General features: G+C 44.4%; 1 protein-coding gene across 1 annotated transcript in view; it reads left to right on the top strand.

The window, feature by feature from the left end:
* The first annotated feature begins 850 nt into the window (after positions 1-850).
* Positions 851-22,752, top strand: part of LOC147673879 (cytochrome P450 2J2-like) — a 345,429-nt gene continuing 323,527 nt past the window's right edge. The window contains exon 1 of the mRNA XM_086947758.1: positions 851-1,186. Within this exon, the coding sequence (XP_086803884.1) occupies positions 1,025-1,186 (162 nt within the window). The 5' untranslated portion in view covers positions 851-1,024. The remainder of the gene's footprint in view (positions 1,187-22,752) is intronic.

The raw sequence follows: 22,752 nt of genomic DNA, 5'->3' as shown, positions 1-22,752 counted from the left end.
CCGACGGCATTCCACCCGCGATCAAAAACGGCCGCACGGGAGTTACCGCCGCGGTAAACGGGTTAATGATGAATGGGACGAGGACAATAGGACCAGGAGCAATGAAGGTTACTAGTAAGTAATATGACATCCGTAGTGAGATCAGAAAGGAGGTAATGTATTGATAATAAAACATATCACAGTTGTTCATTTTATTAACTTCATTATTTTTGTACAAATATCTGTTCAATTTTTTTTTATAAGGAAACAGCTAATAATTTGAGTGCAACCCAGTTTGTTGAGCATATATGTGGGCCCCTCTTTAAAGTACTCACAAATATATTATCAGTGTATGAGAAGAGGTGGAGTGGTGGTGCAGTGGAGTGGTGGAGGCTGATAGCTAAACCCCTACCACTCACTGTTACGTTGGTGTGGATTCCCTTAGCACACCATGAAATATTTAAACTATTTCATGACTGACTTTTAAAACCTGTGTAAAACCAGGTGATTTTTATTCAGTTTATTTTATTCCGCAGTGACTTGTGGGAGCGCTCTGACTCACTTTGTGAAATTCAGGGTGACAAATTCGTCTAGGGTCCCCTGCAGCTACTTCTTCCCAAAGGTAAATGCAATCAAATACATCATTCTTTTTACATGGCTTGCTGCCAGCAATTTACAACCCGCTAAAGTTTCAGCTTAAATATATAAGGAAATGCAGGAATGTGAAAGTTAAAAAGTATTTTGAAACAAAATGTTCCTGCCTCTGAGGTGAAATTTCAAACATCAATTACGACACACATTGGTAAACCACACTAGTCTGCCAAACCTCTGTAATTGCAGTCACCTGCAGGTCTGGGTCAAAGTCAAAGGTACGCCTCTCCTAAATGAGAAGCGGGAGTATGACTATATGAAACTGCCTCTGTTTCATGATTCCAGCAGAGCCAGATAAGGTGGAAGAAGAAAGGGCTGTTGAGTCTCAACAAAACAGAGTCTTACAAAGAAGCCTGCAAGCTGCACGAAGCTTTGCATTCTATGCTGAGTCGCCATGGACTGTACTGAGCTGCTGCTGCTGGTCGCAGTGCTTTTGTCCTTCCTGTTTTGGCATGTAGCCCGTCCCAGCAGATTCCCCCCTGGACCGTGGACTCTGCCTGTCATTGGAAACCTACTGCAGTTTAACGCTAAGGATCCTATGAAGGACTTGGACACAGTAAGTATGCTCTGCCTCACTTCATCCAAACACAGTCAATCAATGGTATAGGAAGGGTGCAAGGGGCCCTCGTGCTTGCAAGGATAATGGGCTCCCTGTCCCTTTGTTTGGTAGCATAAAGCAGCCATAATTTGGGTGCAGGAGGGGCTTCACCCTCCTGGGCCGTGGTGCCACTGCACCAACTGCACCTTGATAGCTACGCTTCTGAGCAGAGTGCAAATCATGGTGCAGACAAGGTGAGAGAGCTGTGAAGTAAATTCATTTTCATGCCTCATCTTATATCTCCATCAGATATGGGGGACAGAAAGCCAGTCATGCAGGACGTGACATAGTGTGTAGAAGCACAACAAACTGAAGGCCAGGAGGGGGAGGGAGTGGAAGTGGCAGCACAACGGACGATGGAGGGCAGGATGGCTAGTGTAGGGGCACAGACTCGGACAACGGAGAGCAGGAGGGAGGTGACAGGGCAGGAAGCTGGCCACATAGGGAAGGCGGTAGAGGTAGTGTCAGCACAATAGACTACACAGGACAGGCAGGAGGGTTGGCAAGAGGGAGGGGGCTGAGGCATGCACAAAGGACCATGAAGGGCAGACGTGGGAAGGTAGGGGCTGTATTCAGACAACAGAGGACATGGGGCAGCAACAGCAATGTAAACAATGCAGGGTGAGGGATGGCAGCACAGCAAACCATGCAGGTCAGGTAGGAGGGGCAGTGGCAGCCCAACAGACAATGCGGGACAGAAGTTGGGTATAGCGGCTGGGACTCAGATGATGAAAGCCGAGGAGGAGGCAGCAGGGACAAGGGCAACAAACTGGCCATGTTGGACAGGTGAGAAGGACAGTGGCAGTACCATGGATGGTGGGCAGCAGGAAGGAGAGGCAGTGGCTGGCCAATGAACCATGGAGAGCAGGAGAGGGGGGACAGGGGCATGCACAAAGACAATATGCGGAGCAAGGCTAGGGCAGCAAATTGTCATGCAGGGCAGGCGGGAGTGGCATTAGCAGCACAACAAACTACGCAGGGCTGGAGTGAGGGGGCTGGAGCATGGACCAGGACAACGGAGGGCAGGAAGAGGTGGGAAGGGCAATGACAACAAGCTAGCTACTTAAGGCAAGCAGCAGGTGAAAAGGCACCACATAGGACCATGAGGGCAGGTGCAAGGGGACAGGGACATGGACTTGTACAACAGGGGGCATGGAGGAAGTAGATCGAAGTAGCAAGCTAAGCTCAGAAGGTAAGCCGGGAGGGCAGTAGGTGCATAAAAGACCACACAAGTCAGGAGAAAGAAGGCAGAGACAGACTTCTGCAATGGAGAGCAAGAAGGAGGGGGGCAGGGTCAGCATCCTAACCATAGATGAAAGGCCTGCATGGGCGGAGGCAGTACAAGGACCATAGAGGGCAGGAGGGAGGGGGAGTATCAACTCAGTGCAACGCGGAGGCCAGAAGGGAGGGGCAGCAACATGCACAGGGAGAACAGAGGACAGAGACAAGCTGGCCATAGTAGATAGGCTGAAATGGGCAGAGGTGCACAATGGTCCATGGAGGACAGGCAAAATCTGCAGGAGCACGCACATGCAAAAAGGATGGCAGTGGGGTGGGGGCAGAGGCAGCAAGTTGACCATGGCGGACAGGAGGTTGGGGGCAGGGCCATGAGATGGAGAATAGATGGAAAGCAGGAGAGAGCAGTGGCAGTAAGCTGACCAATAAAGGCAGGCTGCAGTGGGTTTGCCAACAGCACAGGTGTGCCTGTGTCAGCACTCATTTGTGAACAGCAAAGGAGGAGGCTGTGCACAGTTGAGATGCTGGTTGAATATATATTCAAACAACCCGTAGAATTTCACTGAAAAAAACAAAGGTTAAATAGACTTAATAGTCACTTATGGTAATATGAGCTTCCCTAACATTAAAAAACTCCATAAATTCACTGACAAAAACAGCGATCAGAGTAATGTTATAGTTCAGTATGGTAATAATATCTTAGCTTACTTTAAAAAAACAAAAAAACTAGAAATTCACTGAAAAAACAAAAGGTTAAAGTAACTTTATAGTTACATAATGCCTAACAAACAAAGAAAACACTGAAATTCAATAGTTATAGTTCAGTGATCCAACTATAATTGGTGCTCCCGCCACACACTGCTAATAACCTCACATATTACATCACTCATTGCATGTTAAATGACATTGTTGATGACATCACTGATGACATAATCCAAGACGCTGCTACTCAGATTACTCTATAAACTGCTCAATCATTTCAGGAAACTAATTAATTTGTAAATAGTTCACAAACATTTACAGCATACATTGACTGTAAGCACATGTGTGCATCCGTGAAATAGAAATAGTGTAGACCCTGAGACAAGTATGACTTAATTGAGTATGGTAAAATTTATATAGTTCACAGCTTAGCTATTAACAACATTTTAAGAGAGGACAGTACTTCAATTAAGCAAGATAGAGACAGAGTGCAATTAGTGTGAGTTGTGCATGCACATTACAAATAGGTTGTGGTTACAATCAAAGACCTGTTGCCAAAACATGTGAGAAAAGAAAATCTAATGTTTACAATATATTATTTACCACTGGATTTCTGTGCACATACTGACATTAAATAGTTGTCATGTGGAGCTATTGACAATTTTCTATAAACTGGAGATGTTTATGGTACAGATAATTTTTTCCAGAATTTCTATGAAAAATCTGAGACATTACACATTGCATATATGATCTATGAGTGACTCACAAACTGTTCAAGTCACAAAATGATATCACATGGTGTAAGGGTGTGCACCCTTATACTCATTTCATGAAAATGTGTTAGGGATTTTCATCAACATGACTTATCAGTGGCTAAAACATAGATGTGAAGCTGTTGATTTGAATTGTTACACCATAGCAGGTATTTAACATGTACATCACATCAACATAAAAAATGGCCAAACACTCTTTACATTAGTATTTAAAGTGTAATAAATTGCTGATTGGGTTAATGACTACAGAGACATTACATTTCACAGACACTCAGACCCCAGTTAAAAGATGGCTTTCATAGATATGTTTTATGTCCTGCCTTTAGCAAAAGGCTATCTTATTAACACTACAGAGATGGTAGAACACCGGGTCTAGGTGTAGTTTGCTTCCTTCCTGTATGCAAAGCGTATATCAAACTGTCAAATTTATTAGATGATGCCATCAATTATGTAATTTAAGATGTTTTCAGTGAGACGCACACCCAAGTCATGCACCTCTAATCATCCCACATCAGTCATAACATCTTCTATAACATCTTTGATAATATCACTGTAACATTTCCAATAAAATTATTGATGAGAAGACTGCATGGTGGGGGGACGATTTATAGTTACCTAGAGCACGAGTTATAGTTTCTCAAGATAAGAATAACTATAACTGCTGAATTACTTTGGTTTTGTGTGTTTAAAATCAGAACCTAACTGTAGGAAAGTGCCTCTTTTTACATGATTAGCCCACGCATTTTGCCTGATGCCAGATGTAATTTCGAACTGTAAGTACACTGGGTCCTTGCTAACCAGGTTCCCACTGCCAGATCTCTTTCCCAAAACACAAAACAATGATTGACACAACTTCAGCTACCCCTGTAAGTCCCTAGTAATTGGTGCCTTTGGTACCTAGGGCATGGATACTGAAGAGGGTTGTCTGGGGCTGCAGCACTGGTTGTGCAACCCCAGGGCCCTCTTCACCAAAGCTATATACTCTGCCATTGCAGGCTACATTTCTTTATGCAGGAAATCCGAAGAGTCGACATGGCACAGCGCCCTGTGTGCCATGCCAACCCTACACTGCAAAAGATATAGGTAAGTGATCCCTACTGCAGGCCTTTAGCCCTAGGACGGGGTGTACAATATCCTATGCATGGGCATATCGGCATGAGCGGGTATGCCACTAGAATGTACAGTCCATTCTGTGATGTTGTAAGTGACAAGGAAGCTATAAAGAGTACATGGGCTGGATGCTAGTCAACAGGAGTTTCCTAGCACCATGAGAGCTTATCTGATTTCTAAGATGTTTCGTATCAAACATCTTGTCTTAATAAATCCTCACTGATGCCAGGGATGGATTTATTAATAAATTCACACAGGAGACCCTTTAGAGGATTCCCTGAAACCTAACCAAACACTAGTGGGGTCTGTGGCCGTTTTTTACCAGCCTGCCACCACCAGTCATTTTACTGACCTCATGGGTGAGAACCAGCGCTCCCAGAGGACAGAAGGAATTCTTGTTCTGGGCCGGGGGGACGGGGGTGGGGTTCACACCTCTTCCAGGACAAGATGGCCGTTCCAGTCAGGAAACATCACAGGCAATGACCCCTTTCAAATCCTACCCAGGAACCCCCAGATAATAGGGGAGACATAGCCCACTTTCCTACTCCACTTGTGGCAGGAGGAAAGGTTGGAGAATTAGAGGAGGAGGAGGGTCCTCCCTTACCTTGCACCACCCCTAGGGCAGGGTAGGCCCGCCAGGTAAACCCCTCTCCTGAAATTCCACCATCTTGAGATGGTGAGAAAACTAGGCCTGGGTGGTAAACGCTACCCTGTTCACTGAGTTTTTGGAGTTCTCTGCACTCCGTGTTCCGCGGAGTGCAGAAAACACTACTTCGCTACGCGGAGCAGTGGTTTTAACCCCCTTGCGCACACCCACAGTAAGTTGGCGAGCATGAGCTTCCGCTTGGGTCGAAGTTCTACCCCAGTGGCAGTAAGATCAGCACGAATGGCAGTTCGCGCCTCACTCCGCTGCTTGTGAAACTGTGCAGAGTTTTTTTTATCACTTTACATAGTTCACTCTGCGAACTCTGCCCTGGCATAGAGAAAACCTCCAATCAGAGCTAATGTAGTGCCTCTTTACCCAGGAAGTGGTCACTAGAGGGTGTAGACACCCTAAAGGTAGATAGCCCATTGGCTATTACCTGTCTTCTTGTAACACCCCTAAATTGAGTATTTAGGTGGCTCCCTGAGACCTGAACCTGAGATTTATCGGACCAAAGTAGACCAGGAAAATGACGGCCTGCTGCTCGAGAACAGAAGCCCTTCTGCAGAAAGGAAAGACGCCAAACCCTGTAATTTGCAAGAAGGACTCAACAATCGCTGCTCCGGTGTCATCCTGAAACCTGAAAGAACTCTAAGAACCTAAGAGCACCTCTAGCCTTCGGCTGACCTGTTCGTTCTGCACCCGGCCCCAGCACTGACCAACCTGCCCTACTCTCATGGTCCCCAGGGCGCCTTGTGACCTCCTCCCTCCAAGGAGACCCCCCCGGATTTAACTGTAATTCCTTCTGTTCATTGCATTTTCAAGTGCCCCACTTCATCTTTACACATCAGTTTCCAAAACCCTCAGTACTCTGCTTTTGCCCCATCCTGAAATCTCCAGAACTTCTCCTGCTGGAACTTTGAACTTGGTCCAGGACATCGCCCTACAACAAGAAGATGAACTTTATTAAAGCATTGCCTGATTTTAGATGCATTTTTTCTATTTCTTCCAATTGATTCCAATGGTGCATAATTGCGCACAAATGGGATAATTTTCCGAACCCTTTAAAAAGCATGACTCTAGAATAATTTACCTTAGAACTGTGTTGTTGGTCTCTAAAATGTGTCTTTATTTTTACCAATTTATCTTGCATTTATTATTGAGTATGTGTTTAATTTATTTTTCTGTTTGTGACAACAAATATTTAGCACTACCCTCTGATAAGCCAAACTGCTCACCCACACTACCACAAAAAGGACATTAAAACTATCCACTCTTACCTCTGCAGACTGTTCGAGAATCGCTGGACTCTCTGCACAGTGTACTCAACTTTAGTGTACTATATAGAGAATCAGCTTCCTGCACTAACTCTGATGCCTCTGTAACCTTTGGTCTTTTTAGAGAATTTCCAAGGTTTTTTAAATTCTATTTCCAAACTATAACATCACAGTAACCTTTGTTTTTTCATTGAATATATATATTACCTAATGGCAGTCGCCAGTAGGTAGTTATAGTTTGGACAAAGTTTCTATAGGAAAAGCGTTTTTTGACTTGCATATTTCTTTGGCACCAGTTGACGAATCTTTCAATAAAGTGTGTTGGTGGGTCTTATTGTGCATAGAAAGTTTCAGGGTGATCTGACAAGCTGGGGCTGAGAAAAGAGGATGCCAAACAAAGTGCATTTCCCATGTTAATTCCAATAGGGTTTTTAGACATGACTACAGCCTGAATTGCTAAACCAAATTTGACAGAAAGCTAGATCTTTGGTTAAAAAGTTTGCTTTTGTGATTTGGTATACTTCTGGACAGTAGTTTTTTAGGAAAGAAAGAAAATCCAACTTTGTATATCTAGGGTTACAAAGTCTTTGCAAATAATTTGCAACGCGTCGTCAATACGCACACCAACAGGAATCCTAGTCAGGGACTCTTGCAACTATTCACAGACCTACTCAGACACTTATGCACCAAATTACAGACCTACTTAGAGACACACTTCCACTACAAGACCCACTCTGACACTCATATACTCAATCACAGACCTGCTCAAACACTGACACGCCCAGTCACATATCCATTCAGACTCTCACGAACTTACAGACCTACTTAGAGACTCATGCACCCACTCACAGACCCAGTCAGACACTCACACATCTACTCACAGACCACTTAGAAACTCACGCACCCACTCACAGACCCACACAGAGACTCACACACCCACTTGCAGACCAACTTAGAGACAAAAGTAAAATAAGGCAAGTAACTGCATGCTTGGCCGAGCCCCTGTGGATCCTCATAATTGCCACAGAGTGAGCCAGCAGGTGCTTCACATTGAGCCGAAGGGGGTCGGCCCATCGGAGGATAATACCACCGCCACCTGCTGTGTGAGTTTCGAGATGAGCTGCCATTTGCCCAGCAGCAGCTGCACTGTGCAAGTGAGCCTAAAAAAGCTCCCATTGCGGACCTTTCTGACGTGATTGTGTTGGGGGTGCATAGTAGCACTGTGAAGAAAGAGCTGAGCCAGTGTCCCCAAGCATGAAGGGAGCAGCACGCACGGCACCTGCTACTGCAGCCTGTATAGTGCATTTCCTTAGCAGCGCTCCAGGCGACGGCTGAGGTGATGCTAACATTGCATTTCAGTGCATTGATGCGGATCACCTCACTGAAATGCATGGTACTTGGCAGGGCTGTATAGTAGGGCCACTTTTCAGAATGTTCCAATTCTTTTGAATTACATTATAGAATCCACTGTTGCAGGTTGTAATTATGCGAGGGCTTTCCTGTTCCTCACCTTCTTTATTTCTTTTATTGCAAAACTCATTTTGCTAGAATCAGTCTGCTTGGCATAGTCCCAAGAAGCTGTTGTTGACAATGTTGTTTTTTAAACACTGTGATCATATCCTGATCCTTTCTGTATGGGCTAAGTACCGTATGGACCTGGCTATCGGGAATTACATTAATCTCACAAGGAGGTACAGGGGCTTAGGAGGTTGAGCATACAGGACCCATGGGATTATGGTAAAACAAGAAAGTACGCAGTTCCTATGGGGGAAGGGAGGAGGAATGTGACAGGCCAGGAATGTAGTGTCAGTTACAAACAGGTGTTAGATAGGACAATGCATGATTGTGCAGGGATAGCTCCAATAAGGAGCAAGGGCCCTCACAAACACACCAAGTGGTGTCATGCTTCATCATAGGTCAGCTCCTCGTTGGGCCGGCGCTGCAATGCACAACTGGCCACACAGGGGGCTCTTTCCTGGAGGTGGTCTTGGTTTGCTGTTGAGAAGCTAAAAGATGTTGTGGAGGGAGCCTATGTGCAGGGAGTAGAAGTGGGATGGTGTGTGTGGTTAAAAATGGCTACTGGATTCTCCAATCAAAATTTAATTGCGGAGTACCTGTGCCATTAGTAAAAACACTGACTAAAAAGTTGTGGACTGGAGGGGGGAAATTAAACCTACTTCAGTTTTTGAATGAGTGAGTTGTGCAGGGGGTCGACATGTTTCATGCCCTATTCAGTCTGTGTGGATCAAGGAATTTCTTCAGGACCTAAGTGTCCTCATCTTCTCATAGGGGGCAGCGTGTATCGGGTTTGGAAAAAAGGAGAAGTCACGTTCCCTTAAGTCAGGACTCAACAGTAGTCCTAATGTGTGGTGAAAACTAGAGGTATATTATACCGTCTGGAAAACAGTGCACCTAAATGGGGGAAGGGTTCTGCCCCATCAGGGACAGGCCGGGCTGCTCGCTGACGTTGCAAGAGAGACCAAACTTAGTCCGGATGGCTCCTAGTACAGGAACAACCCATGGCCGACCAGGGGTAGTACATGCACGTCTCAATACCTACTTCATGCTCAATGATTGTATATAAAGAGCATACATCTAATGTCATAAGCAGAGCCACTGGAATTATGCTGCAGGAGAGGGCCAAGTCATGTGGCTGGGTTGAGTAAATTATGTGGCCAGGAAAGGTCGAATGTGCAGCATAATGTAGCACATTTTGAAATAGTATTACTTCATTATTTTCCATTTTTTAAGTTGGCAACACTGTCTGGGTATTAGTTACACCTCATTAGTACCCATTTAACCCCCAAATGTAGCAATAAGGAACATAAAGGTGACCAGTCCAGCTTTGCTAAAAGGCTTTCCACTACAAGGCAACAAGTGTTGCTACATTTTTAGCAACATTTGATCTATTTAAGAAAGAAACTAAGCATTTTTTAAATAAAATCTGCGATTATGGGGCAAATGATGGATTATGTGGCAAATATTTCAAATTTATAACTACGCAAAAAGCGCTGGAAATCACTTAATTCCAGCAGCTCTGGTCATAGATAAGAAGTCCTCATCCCACTTAAGCCCCTCTAACATACAGAGGAAGTCCTTGGTATATTGAGCATACAATGGAAAACTAGTCATAAATTCTCCAGAATCAACATATTTAGACACATTTTCAAATGTGCTTCCTATTGAGGACACAATAGGCCAACCAAGTGGGTCCAATTTATTTTGTGTACCGTAGGAAGCAAATAAAACACAGGCAAAGATGGAAACTCATTCTTGAGGAAACAATATTCAACCCACTCTAAGAGTTCCTTATCCTTTCATATCTCTAACTTATCCCACAATTCCTTCACGCTCTTGTCATATTTTTCCTTGTCAATGATTCCATAGCATATCATGTCATTGAGTTGTCTCATTGCCTCCTTTATATACATTTCCCTAGATAATACCACATTGTTCCTGCCCTTAGCCCCATAGCATATTATAATATTCATGTCCCTTGAATATAAATTTACCTCGAAAAAACAAAGACAAGAGGACTGACTCAAAGTATTTTTGAATATCTTTTTATACATTTCTTGAAGCATCATAAAACAATTCATAGATCTTGTTTCGGAAATGAAATGTGGGCCTTGTCATGAGGCTATAAATTACTCTGACCTGATGACAAATGCAGGCGGGTCTCGACCTTGTGCGGACCTAATGAGGACCAGTCTGTAACATGTCCAGATGTCCAGCATGGGGAGCAAGGGATCACTGCATGTGTAGTATGTGCTGTGTCCTGATTATCTGAGTGTTCCTATCTTTATGTGGCATCTAACTTTATGGTGTTTTTGATATGTGCCCCTCTGACTGACTATGTGTGTTTTATTGAGGCCAATCTCCCAGGACCATTGTGGTATCGCTGCCTATCTGTGGGACTAATCTAGGTTTTCCTATTTGCGAGTTTGTCCTGCTGGTTACGTGCCACCCCACCTGTGATCTGTCAATCAGTAGCCTCAGTCCTAGGTTGCAGGGCCTGCCTGGACACAAATATCTGGCCCGAGGTTGATGGAGAGGTCACATCGGGGAATTTCTACAACAATGATACGATTTCATTTCAGACATGCATGTATCATTGCGTACATTGACTTCAATATTAGCATTGTCATCCTTTGCTAGGGAGTCAAATGCTGCTCTTTCTTCCTTAGTAAGGTTCCACTTCTCAATATATCTATTTTTTCTCATTCCTTCAAAACCTCTGATCATTTTGTCATGAAAGGTAGTGATGGCATTATGTGCTATTGGTGGAAAAACTAAGCCAAGTTGATTAGGGTTGCCGGGACACAAGCAATTGTAAATAATACGCAATGTATCTAAGAGGGCTTTTATCTCCATCTCATCCATGCCCTCCTGTTAGTTTCTCTCTAATTTATGCAGTGTTACAAGCATGTCTATATCTCCAATCGTTAGGTTAGAAGTGTATTCATTATTGGGTATAGTCTAATCTCCAGCATGAAATGCAAGGGACTGGGCCAGTGTAAGGGGTTACCAGCCAGTCGCTCTTATCAAAACCATGTCTCTGGTTGCCTAGAGAAAACCAGTAGGCCTCTCCATGATTGCTGTTAACTTGTTTATTCCATAACAAACTAAGACAACCTGATGCGTTTCAACCTAGAAAAGGTACAGGTCAAGCATCAGGTTCTTCTATCTATCTATCTATCTATCTATCTATCTATCTATCTATCTATCTATCTATCTATCTATCTATCTATCTATCTATCTATCTATCTATCTATCTATCTATCTATCTATCTATCTATCTATCTATCTATCTATCTATCTATCTAGTCACTGAAAAAAAACAAAGGTTGGAGTAACGTGATAGTTAGTTGAATATGTCAGTGACAACATTGACATTTTGATCTAAATAAAACACAGAAATTCACCAGTTATAGTTAGCAGAGCTTACTATAACTTGTGTCTCTGCCATGCACTGCTTATTACCTTATATATTACATCACTCATGACATTTTGTAGGACATAATGTATGACATAACTGATAACATCTCAAATAACATACTTGATTGACATCACCCAAGCTTATTTTGTGTGCATTGGTCTAAAAAGTGGTTAAGCATTAGAGCCAGGAAAGTAAGTGCAAAATAGCTCAGAATAATATGAAGCATCATTACTGCTATCATACATACAACCCTCATAGGTAAAGCAAGTGTGTGTTATGCTCAACATTTACCCTCAAACATACACTTCATGGGTAGCCGAGTTCATGTTGACTATGAACCAATGATGAAAGGTATAATGCAGCACCAAGTAGCCGGGTCTTTGAGGACTGTACTTCCAGGACTAGTCACAAAATTACAGTAGTATATTGCCCACTTCAAGTGGACTGCGGTTTATAGACCACGAAAAAAGAATCATAAACAAATTGGATGAGAGGCAACATATAGAAGCAGAACAATGTATAAGCACTCAATGAGACATATTCAAATGCTGTTATTCGTCTTTTATTTTCAGCTGTGCAAAGTATGTAGATGATGAAACCAGCCAACGCGTTTCACCCAAACATGGGCTTCTTCAGGGCAAAAATGTTAATGGTAGAAATGTTCCTTCACTGACCGTCTATTTAACAGTGACTCTTGTAAGTTCTGATCGAGAATTTCAATATTATATGGGAAAGCTCTCCAATAGGAGGAGGATTCTCACAGAGTATAGCCTAGATCCTGTATCTATCGCGACGTGTCTGTGGAGCAGTGTCCTGCCTGCACGGCCAGTGAAGGAACATTTCTACCTTTAACATAGTTGCCCTGAAGAAGCCCATGTTTGGGTGAAACGCGTTGGCTGGCTTCATCATCTGCATACTTTGCACAGCTGAAAATAAAAGACGAATAACAGCATTTGAATACGTCGTCTCATTGAGTGCTTATACGTTGTTCTGTTTCTATATGTTGCCTCTCATCCAATTTGTTTACAATGATGAAAGGTAACCTATCCTGCACACAATGTTCAATCTATATTGAACTGTTCAGGGAAAACCAGTACCTGGTGTACACCGTCTTCTATGTTATCTAACATTTTCATGCCAATTCTGTCTAATAACTCAAGGATGCCTAAAATACTTAATATGTTTTATGTATAATATTTGTACTGTTGGAAACTTTTTCTGCAGAGCCAAAAATCTAGTGTGGAACATGCTGAACACAAGTTGTCAACTGTCATCTGCTCACAGAGTGTGTCTTGAATACAAAGATTTATAGCGTGTTCAATACCTGTACACACCTAAGAGGCATTAGTAGCACATGCATTTTGGAAACAATTACACCCATTCGCTGGACACAGGCTGTGCAAAATTAGGTAGAAAAGTTATATGGTAGTTACCTGACACTATATAACTAAAAAAAAAAAACTAGTACACTCATTTGATGATGTCATCAGCAATTTCATCAGTGATGTCATAGAACATGTCATTTGAGATGGAATATGTGAGGTCAAACAGTGAATGGCGGGGGCGCAAGTTATACTCAGTTTTGCTCTGTGTTTTTTTTAGTTCAAGATTCTATTGTTGTCACAGACATATTCACCTAACTATAACGTTACATTAACCTTTGATTTCCTAGAGAATTTCTAAGTTTTTTTACCACACCTCAGCCAGGGCCCTATATATTTTCATGGGACAGGGGCACGCCTCTCTGAGCCCTATTAGTCCATGGGGACCCCATCCCCAGGGCTATTTTTTTTAAAGGGGGAGGGAGGGATGCACGTTCCACTTCCACAAGCCTATTTTGGACCCAGGGACTCCATCCTCCGGGGCCTAAAGTCATAATTAAGGGGAGGTGATGAGTACCCAGCTCCCTCTTGAGCCATAAAAAGGCCCTGGGGACTGTATCCCAAAGGGCTGTTTTTTTTATATAAGGGGACCCGGGGAAGGCATCCCTTAGGGCACGCATACATTAAAGACGGATCCCCTGGTGCCCACACAGGCAACCCATCATACACCCTTTGGGGCTAGGAGAAGGCCCAGGGCTCCACGGCCGTAGTCAGATCCCTGTATGCGGCGAGAGTAGGCATTGCTCCCACCCACAGGGACCAGCTATTTCTGTTTCTCCCTCAGGGTGGGAGCAATCTCTTGATTTGTTTATATGCCCACATCAGTGTGGGCAGGGAAACAGATCAAAAGTCTGCTCCTAGCCACCAGGAGCATTTTAAAAGCTCCAATCTGCTGGCAGCAGACCGTGTGTTTGCCTCTATGTGCTGGGAGTCTTGACAATGCTCCTGCCAGGTGGGAGCAAACACATGTTTCCCTGCCTGCACTGGTGTGGGCAGGAGAACTGCTGTATCCAAGTGGTGGGCCTCCCAAATCATAGCTAGTGAGCCAGCAATTGAAGGCTTAGGGAGGGGGGCCAGGCACTCTCCCTCCCCTTTTCGGAGCATTTTCCCAGGGGTGGGCTCCCTAAAGTCATTAATAGCTGAGGACCGGGGCTGTGTGCCCTTCCCCTTAAATAAACAATGCACCCTTTGGGTTGGGCTCCTCGGGGCCTTTAATTGAAGATTAAGGCTCATGCCACCATTTTATTTTCATTGTCAAGGGAGTGCCATGGGATTGTGGCAGACACTGCCAATAACATTTTGGAGACTTTAGCCCTGGGGGAGGGTCGCTCTGGGTCCCCCCATAGGGCCTAGAGGGGCAGGGTAGGGATACCTTTTTTTAAATTTATTTACAACTTCAGGACAGGGGACTAAGTCTCAGATTCCTGTAATGGCCGCCAGCAAAATGTTTTAGATGTTGCTAGCAGCCAGTGCTCACTCCGCCAGGAGTCGGACACTTGCTGCACCAAATTGGCCCAAGGGAAATAAAGCCAGCAGGGCCAATCAGAAGGGTCTATTTTTAAATGGGCACTCCCACAAGAGTCTCTCGAGCCTATCGCTGACCCAACCGTCCAGATATACAATAATTTTTTGCCCTTAATTTCTAAAAAGCTACTGGACAGATTTACACCAAATCAAAAAAAACACGATCTATGGCCCAAGATCTGGCTTCTTTCTGAATGTGATATAATTCTATTCAGCAGTTTCCTTGTAGCCCTTCTTAAAGAAGAGAATGGAAAAGGCTTCAGGATTTTGTGCTTTGGAATCTCCCCTTTTTTCTTTGCCCTCGCTTGACAGATCATGCCAAAACTAACCATGCACAAACTAGTCATAGAATAGCACCTTTTTGAAAGGTTTGTCAAACAGGGCCAGTGTTACTAGCAACACAAAAAAACGTTTCCATGGAACAGCTGACCTAACTATAACTATAACTACCCAGTGGTGATCGCCTCTGGCTCCTCTCAAGTCAAATGCTAAATCTTCAAAATTATTTCCTTGAGTTGCAGTTTCATGAAGTTTTGACATTCTTTCATAAAGGTTTTGCAAGTGGATAAAGTGGATATATAGTGTCCCTCCCAAGTCATATGCAAAAGCATTTATTTTCTTAAATGAAGGTACGGTTCTACAAGTCATCACTAAGTGTCCCTCATAAGTCAAATTAAAAAGTATTGAAATTATATCATGAAGCTGCAGTTCCACTAATGGTTACTAGGTGCCCCTCACAAGTCAAATCAGAAGCACTTAGGGCCAGATGTAGGTAGCCCTTTACCGATGGGAATCGGCCGAAAATACCGATTTTCGGCCGTTTCCGATCGGTAAAGGGCTATGGAGATGTAGGGGCACATATTTGGTAATTTTACCGAATCGTTATTATTACCGAATCGGTAAATTTACCGATTCGGTAATATTTACCGATTCGGTAAAATTACCGAAAATGCAATGTGGGTAGACAATTTTCCATTGGCACATGCCTTTCAGAATCGGTATTTTACCATGGAATACAAATCCATGGTAAAATACCGTTTCCTGTGTACATGCACATCTGTGCATGTACACATGTGCCATGTGACAGACAGACGTGCCCTTAGGGCATGTCTGTGTGCCACATTGCACACATGCCCGTTTTGGGGGTGCTAGAGGGTGTCAAAGTGACACCCCCTGCACCCAGATGTTGGTACCTACATCCCATTTACCGATTTTGAAATACCGAATCGGTAAAATTCGGTATTTCAAAATCGGTAAATGGGATTTACCTACATCTGGCCCTAAATTCTTACACAAAGCTGCAGTTCCACTAGTAGTTAGTTACTAGGTGTCCCTCACAAGTCAGATGCAAGAATGTTAATATTGCTAAATACGATGTTGGTGTACACCATAATATATATACATATATATATATATATATACATATATATAAATATATATATACATACATATATATATATATATATATATATATATATATATATATATATATATATATATAGAGAGAGAGAGAATACAGGCTCCTCCTCGGATCTCGCAGCGTTACAAGCAGCAGCACACGCCGGCAAACAAAGGAGACGGACCACGAGAATCAGCAAAGATGATTTATTTCCGCAACAACACAGAGAACAGCTACGCGTTTCAGGCTAACTCGCCCTTGTTCTCATATATATAGGCATTTTAAGCAACACCATAGGAGCAACAGTGACCTAATATCTCACTTTGGGTTGGACCATGTACAAGCGAGCCCCAGAGGAGGGGATAGATTACAGAAACTAAGAAGGCTGGAATCGAGACACATAATAGATGTGGGAACAAAGGTACCATGGGGTCTGAATAGCCATGAGGAGATGACAGTACATCTAGGGTAGGGGCTCCCTACCTCAAGATGAGAGAAAGTTGTGATAGAAGAGATCCCTAAGTATGAAACTGACAAACAGACCTCGTATTTTAATGAATTTATAATTAATTTGGTTGGGTATATTATGATTTTGCACAGTGTTTTTTTTTGGAATATATAATGTCTTAGAGAGGTGTACAAGAGAGTGAAGCCCATTTAGGGCGAAATGCGATAAGGGTATAGTTGCCTTCTGATATTGGAATTGATTACAAGCCCATCTAGGGCAAAATAATGTTGTTATAACAGCGCATACCGCATGTGTTTAACTAACGCGTGAAATAACAAAAGTGTTACCCATGCAGATATATAGCCACATGTAATTTACAACGAGACGAATATATGTCCAAAATAATTGTTCCTCAATCATATTTGTATGTAATTGTATGCAATTAGACAGCAATGCCCATTCAGGGCGCGATAGATACATTGTTACGAAAAAACCATTACAAGATGGCAACTATGTAACAGTCCTTTGTTTACCTCTAAGACAATCACGTGATGGGTATTTAAAAATCAAAAAAATGGCGCGCCAATGTACCATCGACAAAGGCAGTAGCCGAAACGCATCTGGTTCTCTGAGGGCAAAATAAAGAATCTAAACCCTCCTCCCGTGAGTGCCGTGTCTTCTTCGAAGGTGAGGGAGAGGAAAGCTCTGATAAAAGCGGGGTGGCGCCCCCCGCATACAGGCACCCGTGTTCGAGTGCGCGACTTGGCGGCACAAGGAAGCAGTAATATATATATATATATATATATATTTATACACGCGCATTGTGTGGTAATATAATGGGATATTACTCGTGTAACGATATAAACATAGCGTTTAACACATTGCGACCACTACCATTACAAGATGGCGACCGCCATTCTTATATTTGAATTTATCCTTTGATGGTAGTCCTATCTTTATGTTTTTCACCCGTGCAACGCGGGAGTTTAAATACAATCTAATGTTTGTCATGAGCGTCTCATTGCTGACGAAGGCCGAGTGCCGAAAGCGCTACGTGTGAGATTAAAGAATTTTGTGCATCTATCTTTGGAGTGCTGCCTCCTATTTCCCGAGGATTGCGGGGAGGGACTGTTGAAGCAGGCATATATATATATATATATATATATATATATATATATATATATATATATATATATATATTACCTACTGGCGGTCGCCAGTAGGTATATATAGTTAGGATTTTTTCTCTATGGAACTTTTGAAAATTCTATGTCTAATAACTTTGGTGTTTGTGGACGGAATCGGCAGAAATTTTCAGGAAAATGGCACATTTTGTTTCTGAGCAGCCCCTGAAAATTTGGGGGGGTTCCGTCAAGGGGGGGCTGAGAAAAAAGGGGGGTCCCAAAACGCGTTTTTCCCATTCATTTTTCCATAGGGCCTTTGGCCTCACTTTTAGCTCGAACGGCTGAATGGATTTGCACGAAACTTGGCAAAATTATAGGGACTGTTAGCCCGATGTGCCTTTGCTGGGTCTCAATATATGTGCTCCAGTGGATTTTGAGAAATTAACGTTTAAAAAAACAGATATATCTGTGACAGCGTCCCGGATAGCGGTCCAGATCGCGTACTTTTCGCGTAACGGAGCTTTGCGTAGCGAAGCTGATTGGCTCTCCGGTGTCTGTCAACATTCTAAACAGTCCGGTGCGGCCGCCATCTTGTCTCTCGGTAGGATTGAGAGACAAGAGGAGGAGAAAAACGAAGGGGGAAATGAAGGAAAGGGGGCAAGGTAGACCCCTTCTGACCCCCTAGGATTGATAAGGGGGATATAAAAGTGCCCCACGGGGCCAAAAAAAAAAAAATAAATTGTTTTTTTCGCGGTAGAAGCGCTTCTCGGTTCGCGAACCGGGTCGCAAACTGGTAGCGAAACGTGAATTCGCCATTTTGTGTTTCGATTTAATTAAATTACTAGGTATAAGGGGGTACGGGAGACGTATCCTGACCCCTTATGTTTTCTGAGGGTGGCTGAGGAGGCTCATATATGTTGATACATGTCTTCCAGCGGCTGTGCGTGAGCGTTTTTTTTTTTTTGCTGCGCCCGCGTCAGTTAACGTTCGATTCGATGGAAATCAGGAACTGTTGACCGCTATTTTGTCACTTCGAGTGAATATTTTTTTAAAAATAATTGTTATAAATTAATCCTTATTGATAAATATTGTCTGCGCCATCTTGCCTTTTTTGCAATGCCACACTTTTGTTGAGCACGGCAGCCATTTTAGATGCCTTGACCAGACCCACTCTCTGCACGCTGCCGATCCTCAGCATGGCTCCCCACCCTCGCAAGCATCTCCCCCACGCACTGGTCACCCCCGCTCTCTCTCTCATGCATGGGCCAGAAACCTCCTCCCATGTGCGCTGTTCTTCTCTGAGAATCACACCCTGTGCCCGCCCGACACCTCCCTTTCACCCTCTTCACTACCGCACCCTCTGACACTCCTCTAGGTATAAGGGGGTACGGGAGACGTATTCTGACTCCTTATGTTTTCTGAGGGTGGCTGAGGAGGCTCATATATGTTGATACATGTCTTCCAGCGGCTGTGCATGAGCGTTTTTTTTTTTTGCTGCGTGACGTCTGTTAACGTTTGATTCGATGGAAATCAGGAACTGTTGACCGCCATTTTGTCACTGCGAGTAAATATTTTGTTAAAAATAATTGTTATAAATTAATCCTTATTGATAAACATTGTCTGCGCCATCTTGTCTTTTTTGCAATGCCACACTTTTGTTGAGCACGGCAGCCATTTTAGATGCCTTGACCAGACCCACTCTCTGCACGCCGCCGATCCTCAGCATGGCTCTCCACCCTCGCAAGCATCTCCCCCACGCACTGGTTACCCCCGCTCTCTCTCTCATGCATGGGCTAGAAACCTCCTCCCATGTGCGCTGCTCTTCCCTGAGAATCACACCCTGTGCCCGCCCGACACCACCCTTTCACCCTATTCACTACCGCACCCTCTGACACTCCTCTTCCTCTGTGTCCGATTGTCCAGGCCGGTCCAGGCTATCACCTAGCCCTGCAGATGTAGTTTATGGCCCCAGCTGTAGAGAATCACCCCTCTTCAAAGGAGTTACAGTAGATCAAGGCCCCCACCCGATGAGATCCGTCACACCACACGCGTTCCTACTATCTGATAACCATCCTGTATTGTGCTTGGGGAGGGGATTCTCACTGTGAGGGTGTGTGGGACCGAGCCTGAAGCGGAAGAATCCAGGGATGCCTCTTTGTACATCAAAGTTTTTACAATTATGTGTCACATTAAAAATATATAGCACTCCAACAAAGTAGTAGGATTATAACACTTTAATAACTTATAAATATATAGAACGCAACAAAAACAGTAAATACATTTAAACATTTTTTTGAAAAAAGAAGCAACAATGGTCAGTAGCTGTGTTTTGTGCGAATAGTCCCAAGGCAGCACAACGTGCTGAGTTCTGGACGGCACCCAGGTGATGTTACCTGGGTGCCGCACTGGTTTTTGGTATCCTACAATGCAGCTCCGAAAAACGGCGTGGTTCGTCCCGGGGGGTGCACAGGGAGGCCTCGTCAGTAGCGGTCTGTTGTGCGAATAGTCCCAAGGCAGCAGAACGCGCTGAGATGTGGATGGCACCCAGGTGATGTCCAGTAAGTTGTCGCACTGGTTTTGGCATCCTACAATGCTGTTCCGAAAAACGGCGTGGGGCGCCCCGGGGGGGGGGGGGGAGGCGGCGTGAACGGGCCTCCCCAGGTGGAGGCTCGTCTGCTGTACTGGGGCGCCCCTTTACCGTTTCAGTTGCCATTCCGCCCGCTTTTGCTACACTGTGCCTCATCCTCCATTCAGCTGTTTATCGCCCGCTCTTACGGCTACAGCGTCTCGCTCACCATGTAGTTGAGTTGCGCCCACTCTTGCGGTGCAGCGATAGGCGGCTGCCACAGGACTCTTAAAATGGCGGACGGCTCTTCGGATTTGGGTCTGGTCCACTAAAATGGCCCTGGGACACCTTGGAACTCGGAAGTCCCCTGAGCCTTGAAGATTGTACAAAAGTCTTGGGGGCCCCCGACTCCTGCAGGCTTCCGGTGGGGAGCGGCTGCCATGATTGCTCGCGGAATGACCACGACGGAGCCACGAGATGGTGGTGCTCTCAGGCTGACGCCAGCTTCAGTCTGAAACATCTAGAAACAAGGTGGGGCTTTCATCGTTTGGGAAAAAAAAATGTTTTAATCCAATGAAAAGTGTTATTTTTAGGTCATATGATCAAACCTTCCATCATTAGGAAACCAAAAGTAAAATGAACCAATGAAAAGTTTTATAAAGAAGTCACATGACCTGTTATGCTTATGTTACGCGCTGCTATAAAAAGCATAGAAAATTCGTTGGCACGTGAGGCGGCGTCAGTAGCGGACCGATGTGCGAATAGGCCGAAGGCAGCACAACGCGCCAAGATCTGGATGGCACCGAGGTGGTGTCCAGCAAGTTGCCGCACTGGTGTGGCCATCCTACAATGCTGCGCAGAAAGGCGGCGTGGGGCGCCCCGTTGGCCTGTGAGGTCGCGTCAGTCAGTGGGGGCTGTTTGAGGATCTGACTGCATTGGAAAGCAATGTGATGCTGTGCGTCGCCCCCAAGATGGAGGCTCCTCGGCTGCAGTGGGGCGCCCCTTGGTGTTTCACTCGCTATCCAGCTGAGTTGCGTCCGCACTTGCGGCTACAGTAGGCCGAAGGAAGCACAGCGCGCCGAGATCTGGATGGCACCGAGGTGGTGTCTAGCAAGTTGCCGCACTGGTGTGGCCATCCTACAATGCTGCGCCGAAAGTCGGCGTGGGGTGTCCCGTTGGCCTATGAGGTGGTGTCAGTAGCGGACCAATGTGTGAATAGGTCGGAACCAGCACAAGGCGCCAAGATCCGGATGGCACGGAGGTGGTGTCATAGTTGAGAGTTCTGAGCAGCGCTTGTAACACTGTCTGAAGCTTATTTGCACCTGCTGCAGCTTCACTATTGCGGAACTTTTTTCCTTTTCCTTTCTGCATCTTGTCCCACAATCCGTTTGACCTGAAGACACGACCAGGTCCCTGAATGTGTGCAGGGGGACGCTATTGATTGAATCAAAATGGCGGCTTCACACAAAGCTGACTCAAGCGTTGCTGCTGATGCTATACAGACAAAATCTGGTTTTCAGTTTGTACATTCTTCAGGATTTTTCCATCCAAGGCTGGTTGAGAGTTTGTAGAACAATGGCTTCAGATCTTGCCCTCCCCTCTTTTGACTGTTGGTTCTTGTTGCCTATCTCTTCTGTTGTCATTTAACTGAACCTTTTTTGACTGCCGAAAGGGGTTCTGGTCCGACCGCTGGTTGGTGGAGACATTTTGACTATATCCTGGACCTGCCCGACAAAGCCCAAAATGGCGCCGGTATAAATGGGACTCGTAACTCCTTGTTGTGTACTGGTTGCACAACCTTGATATCACGAGATACGTATGAAGTTTTAAAGCACATGGCGGGCGGGGACGAGAATTGATTGAATATTTCGACATCCCTATTGATATTAAGTTCTGATGTGTTATTGATTACTGTACTATTGAAAGTTCGAATTAATGTCACCCATGGTACTTGCCCGCAAATGTATATCTAGATAATTTTATTGTAAGTGGCCCTGTCGTATTTTAATTACAAAATTGTACGTCCACCGATTCCGCAACTGTTAGACACCTTAGTTCTTGCAACCTAATGGCCCGCTCGTTGCGTTCCTCTACAGTGTAAATGTCTCCTCATCATATACGATTCCAGTTTGCTCCGTGGCCGGTCCACGTGGTTATAGGCCCGTATTTGTATACTGACATTTTCACAATAAAGGTTTTTAAAACAAAACATGGTAGTAGTATTTACATTGGTAAAGTTTTTAATTTTAGTCACTGTTTTCGAATCAGTAAAAGGCAAGTGAAATAAAGCAGTCCAATTACATGACGGATAAAAGGTATAATACGTAGGAACGCAGTAAAGATAAATGGTCAAGGGCTGTTGTGTTTTTTACTCCTGCAACATAAAGTGATCAATAAGAAT

This window comes from Lissotriton vulgaris, chromosome 12 (genome assembly GCF_964263255.1).
Source record: "Lissotriton vulgaris chromosome 12, aLisVul1.2, whole genome shotgun sequence".
Taxonomy (NCBI): domain Eukaryota; kingdom Metazoa; phylum Chordata; class Amphibia; order Caudata; family Salamandridae; genus Lissotriton; species Lissotriton vulgaris.
The sequence above is the reverse complement of the archived record's forward strand: the minus strand, read 5'-3'. Positions and strand labels throughout refer to the sequence as shown.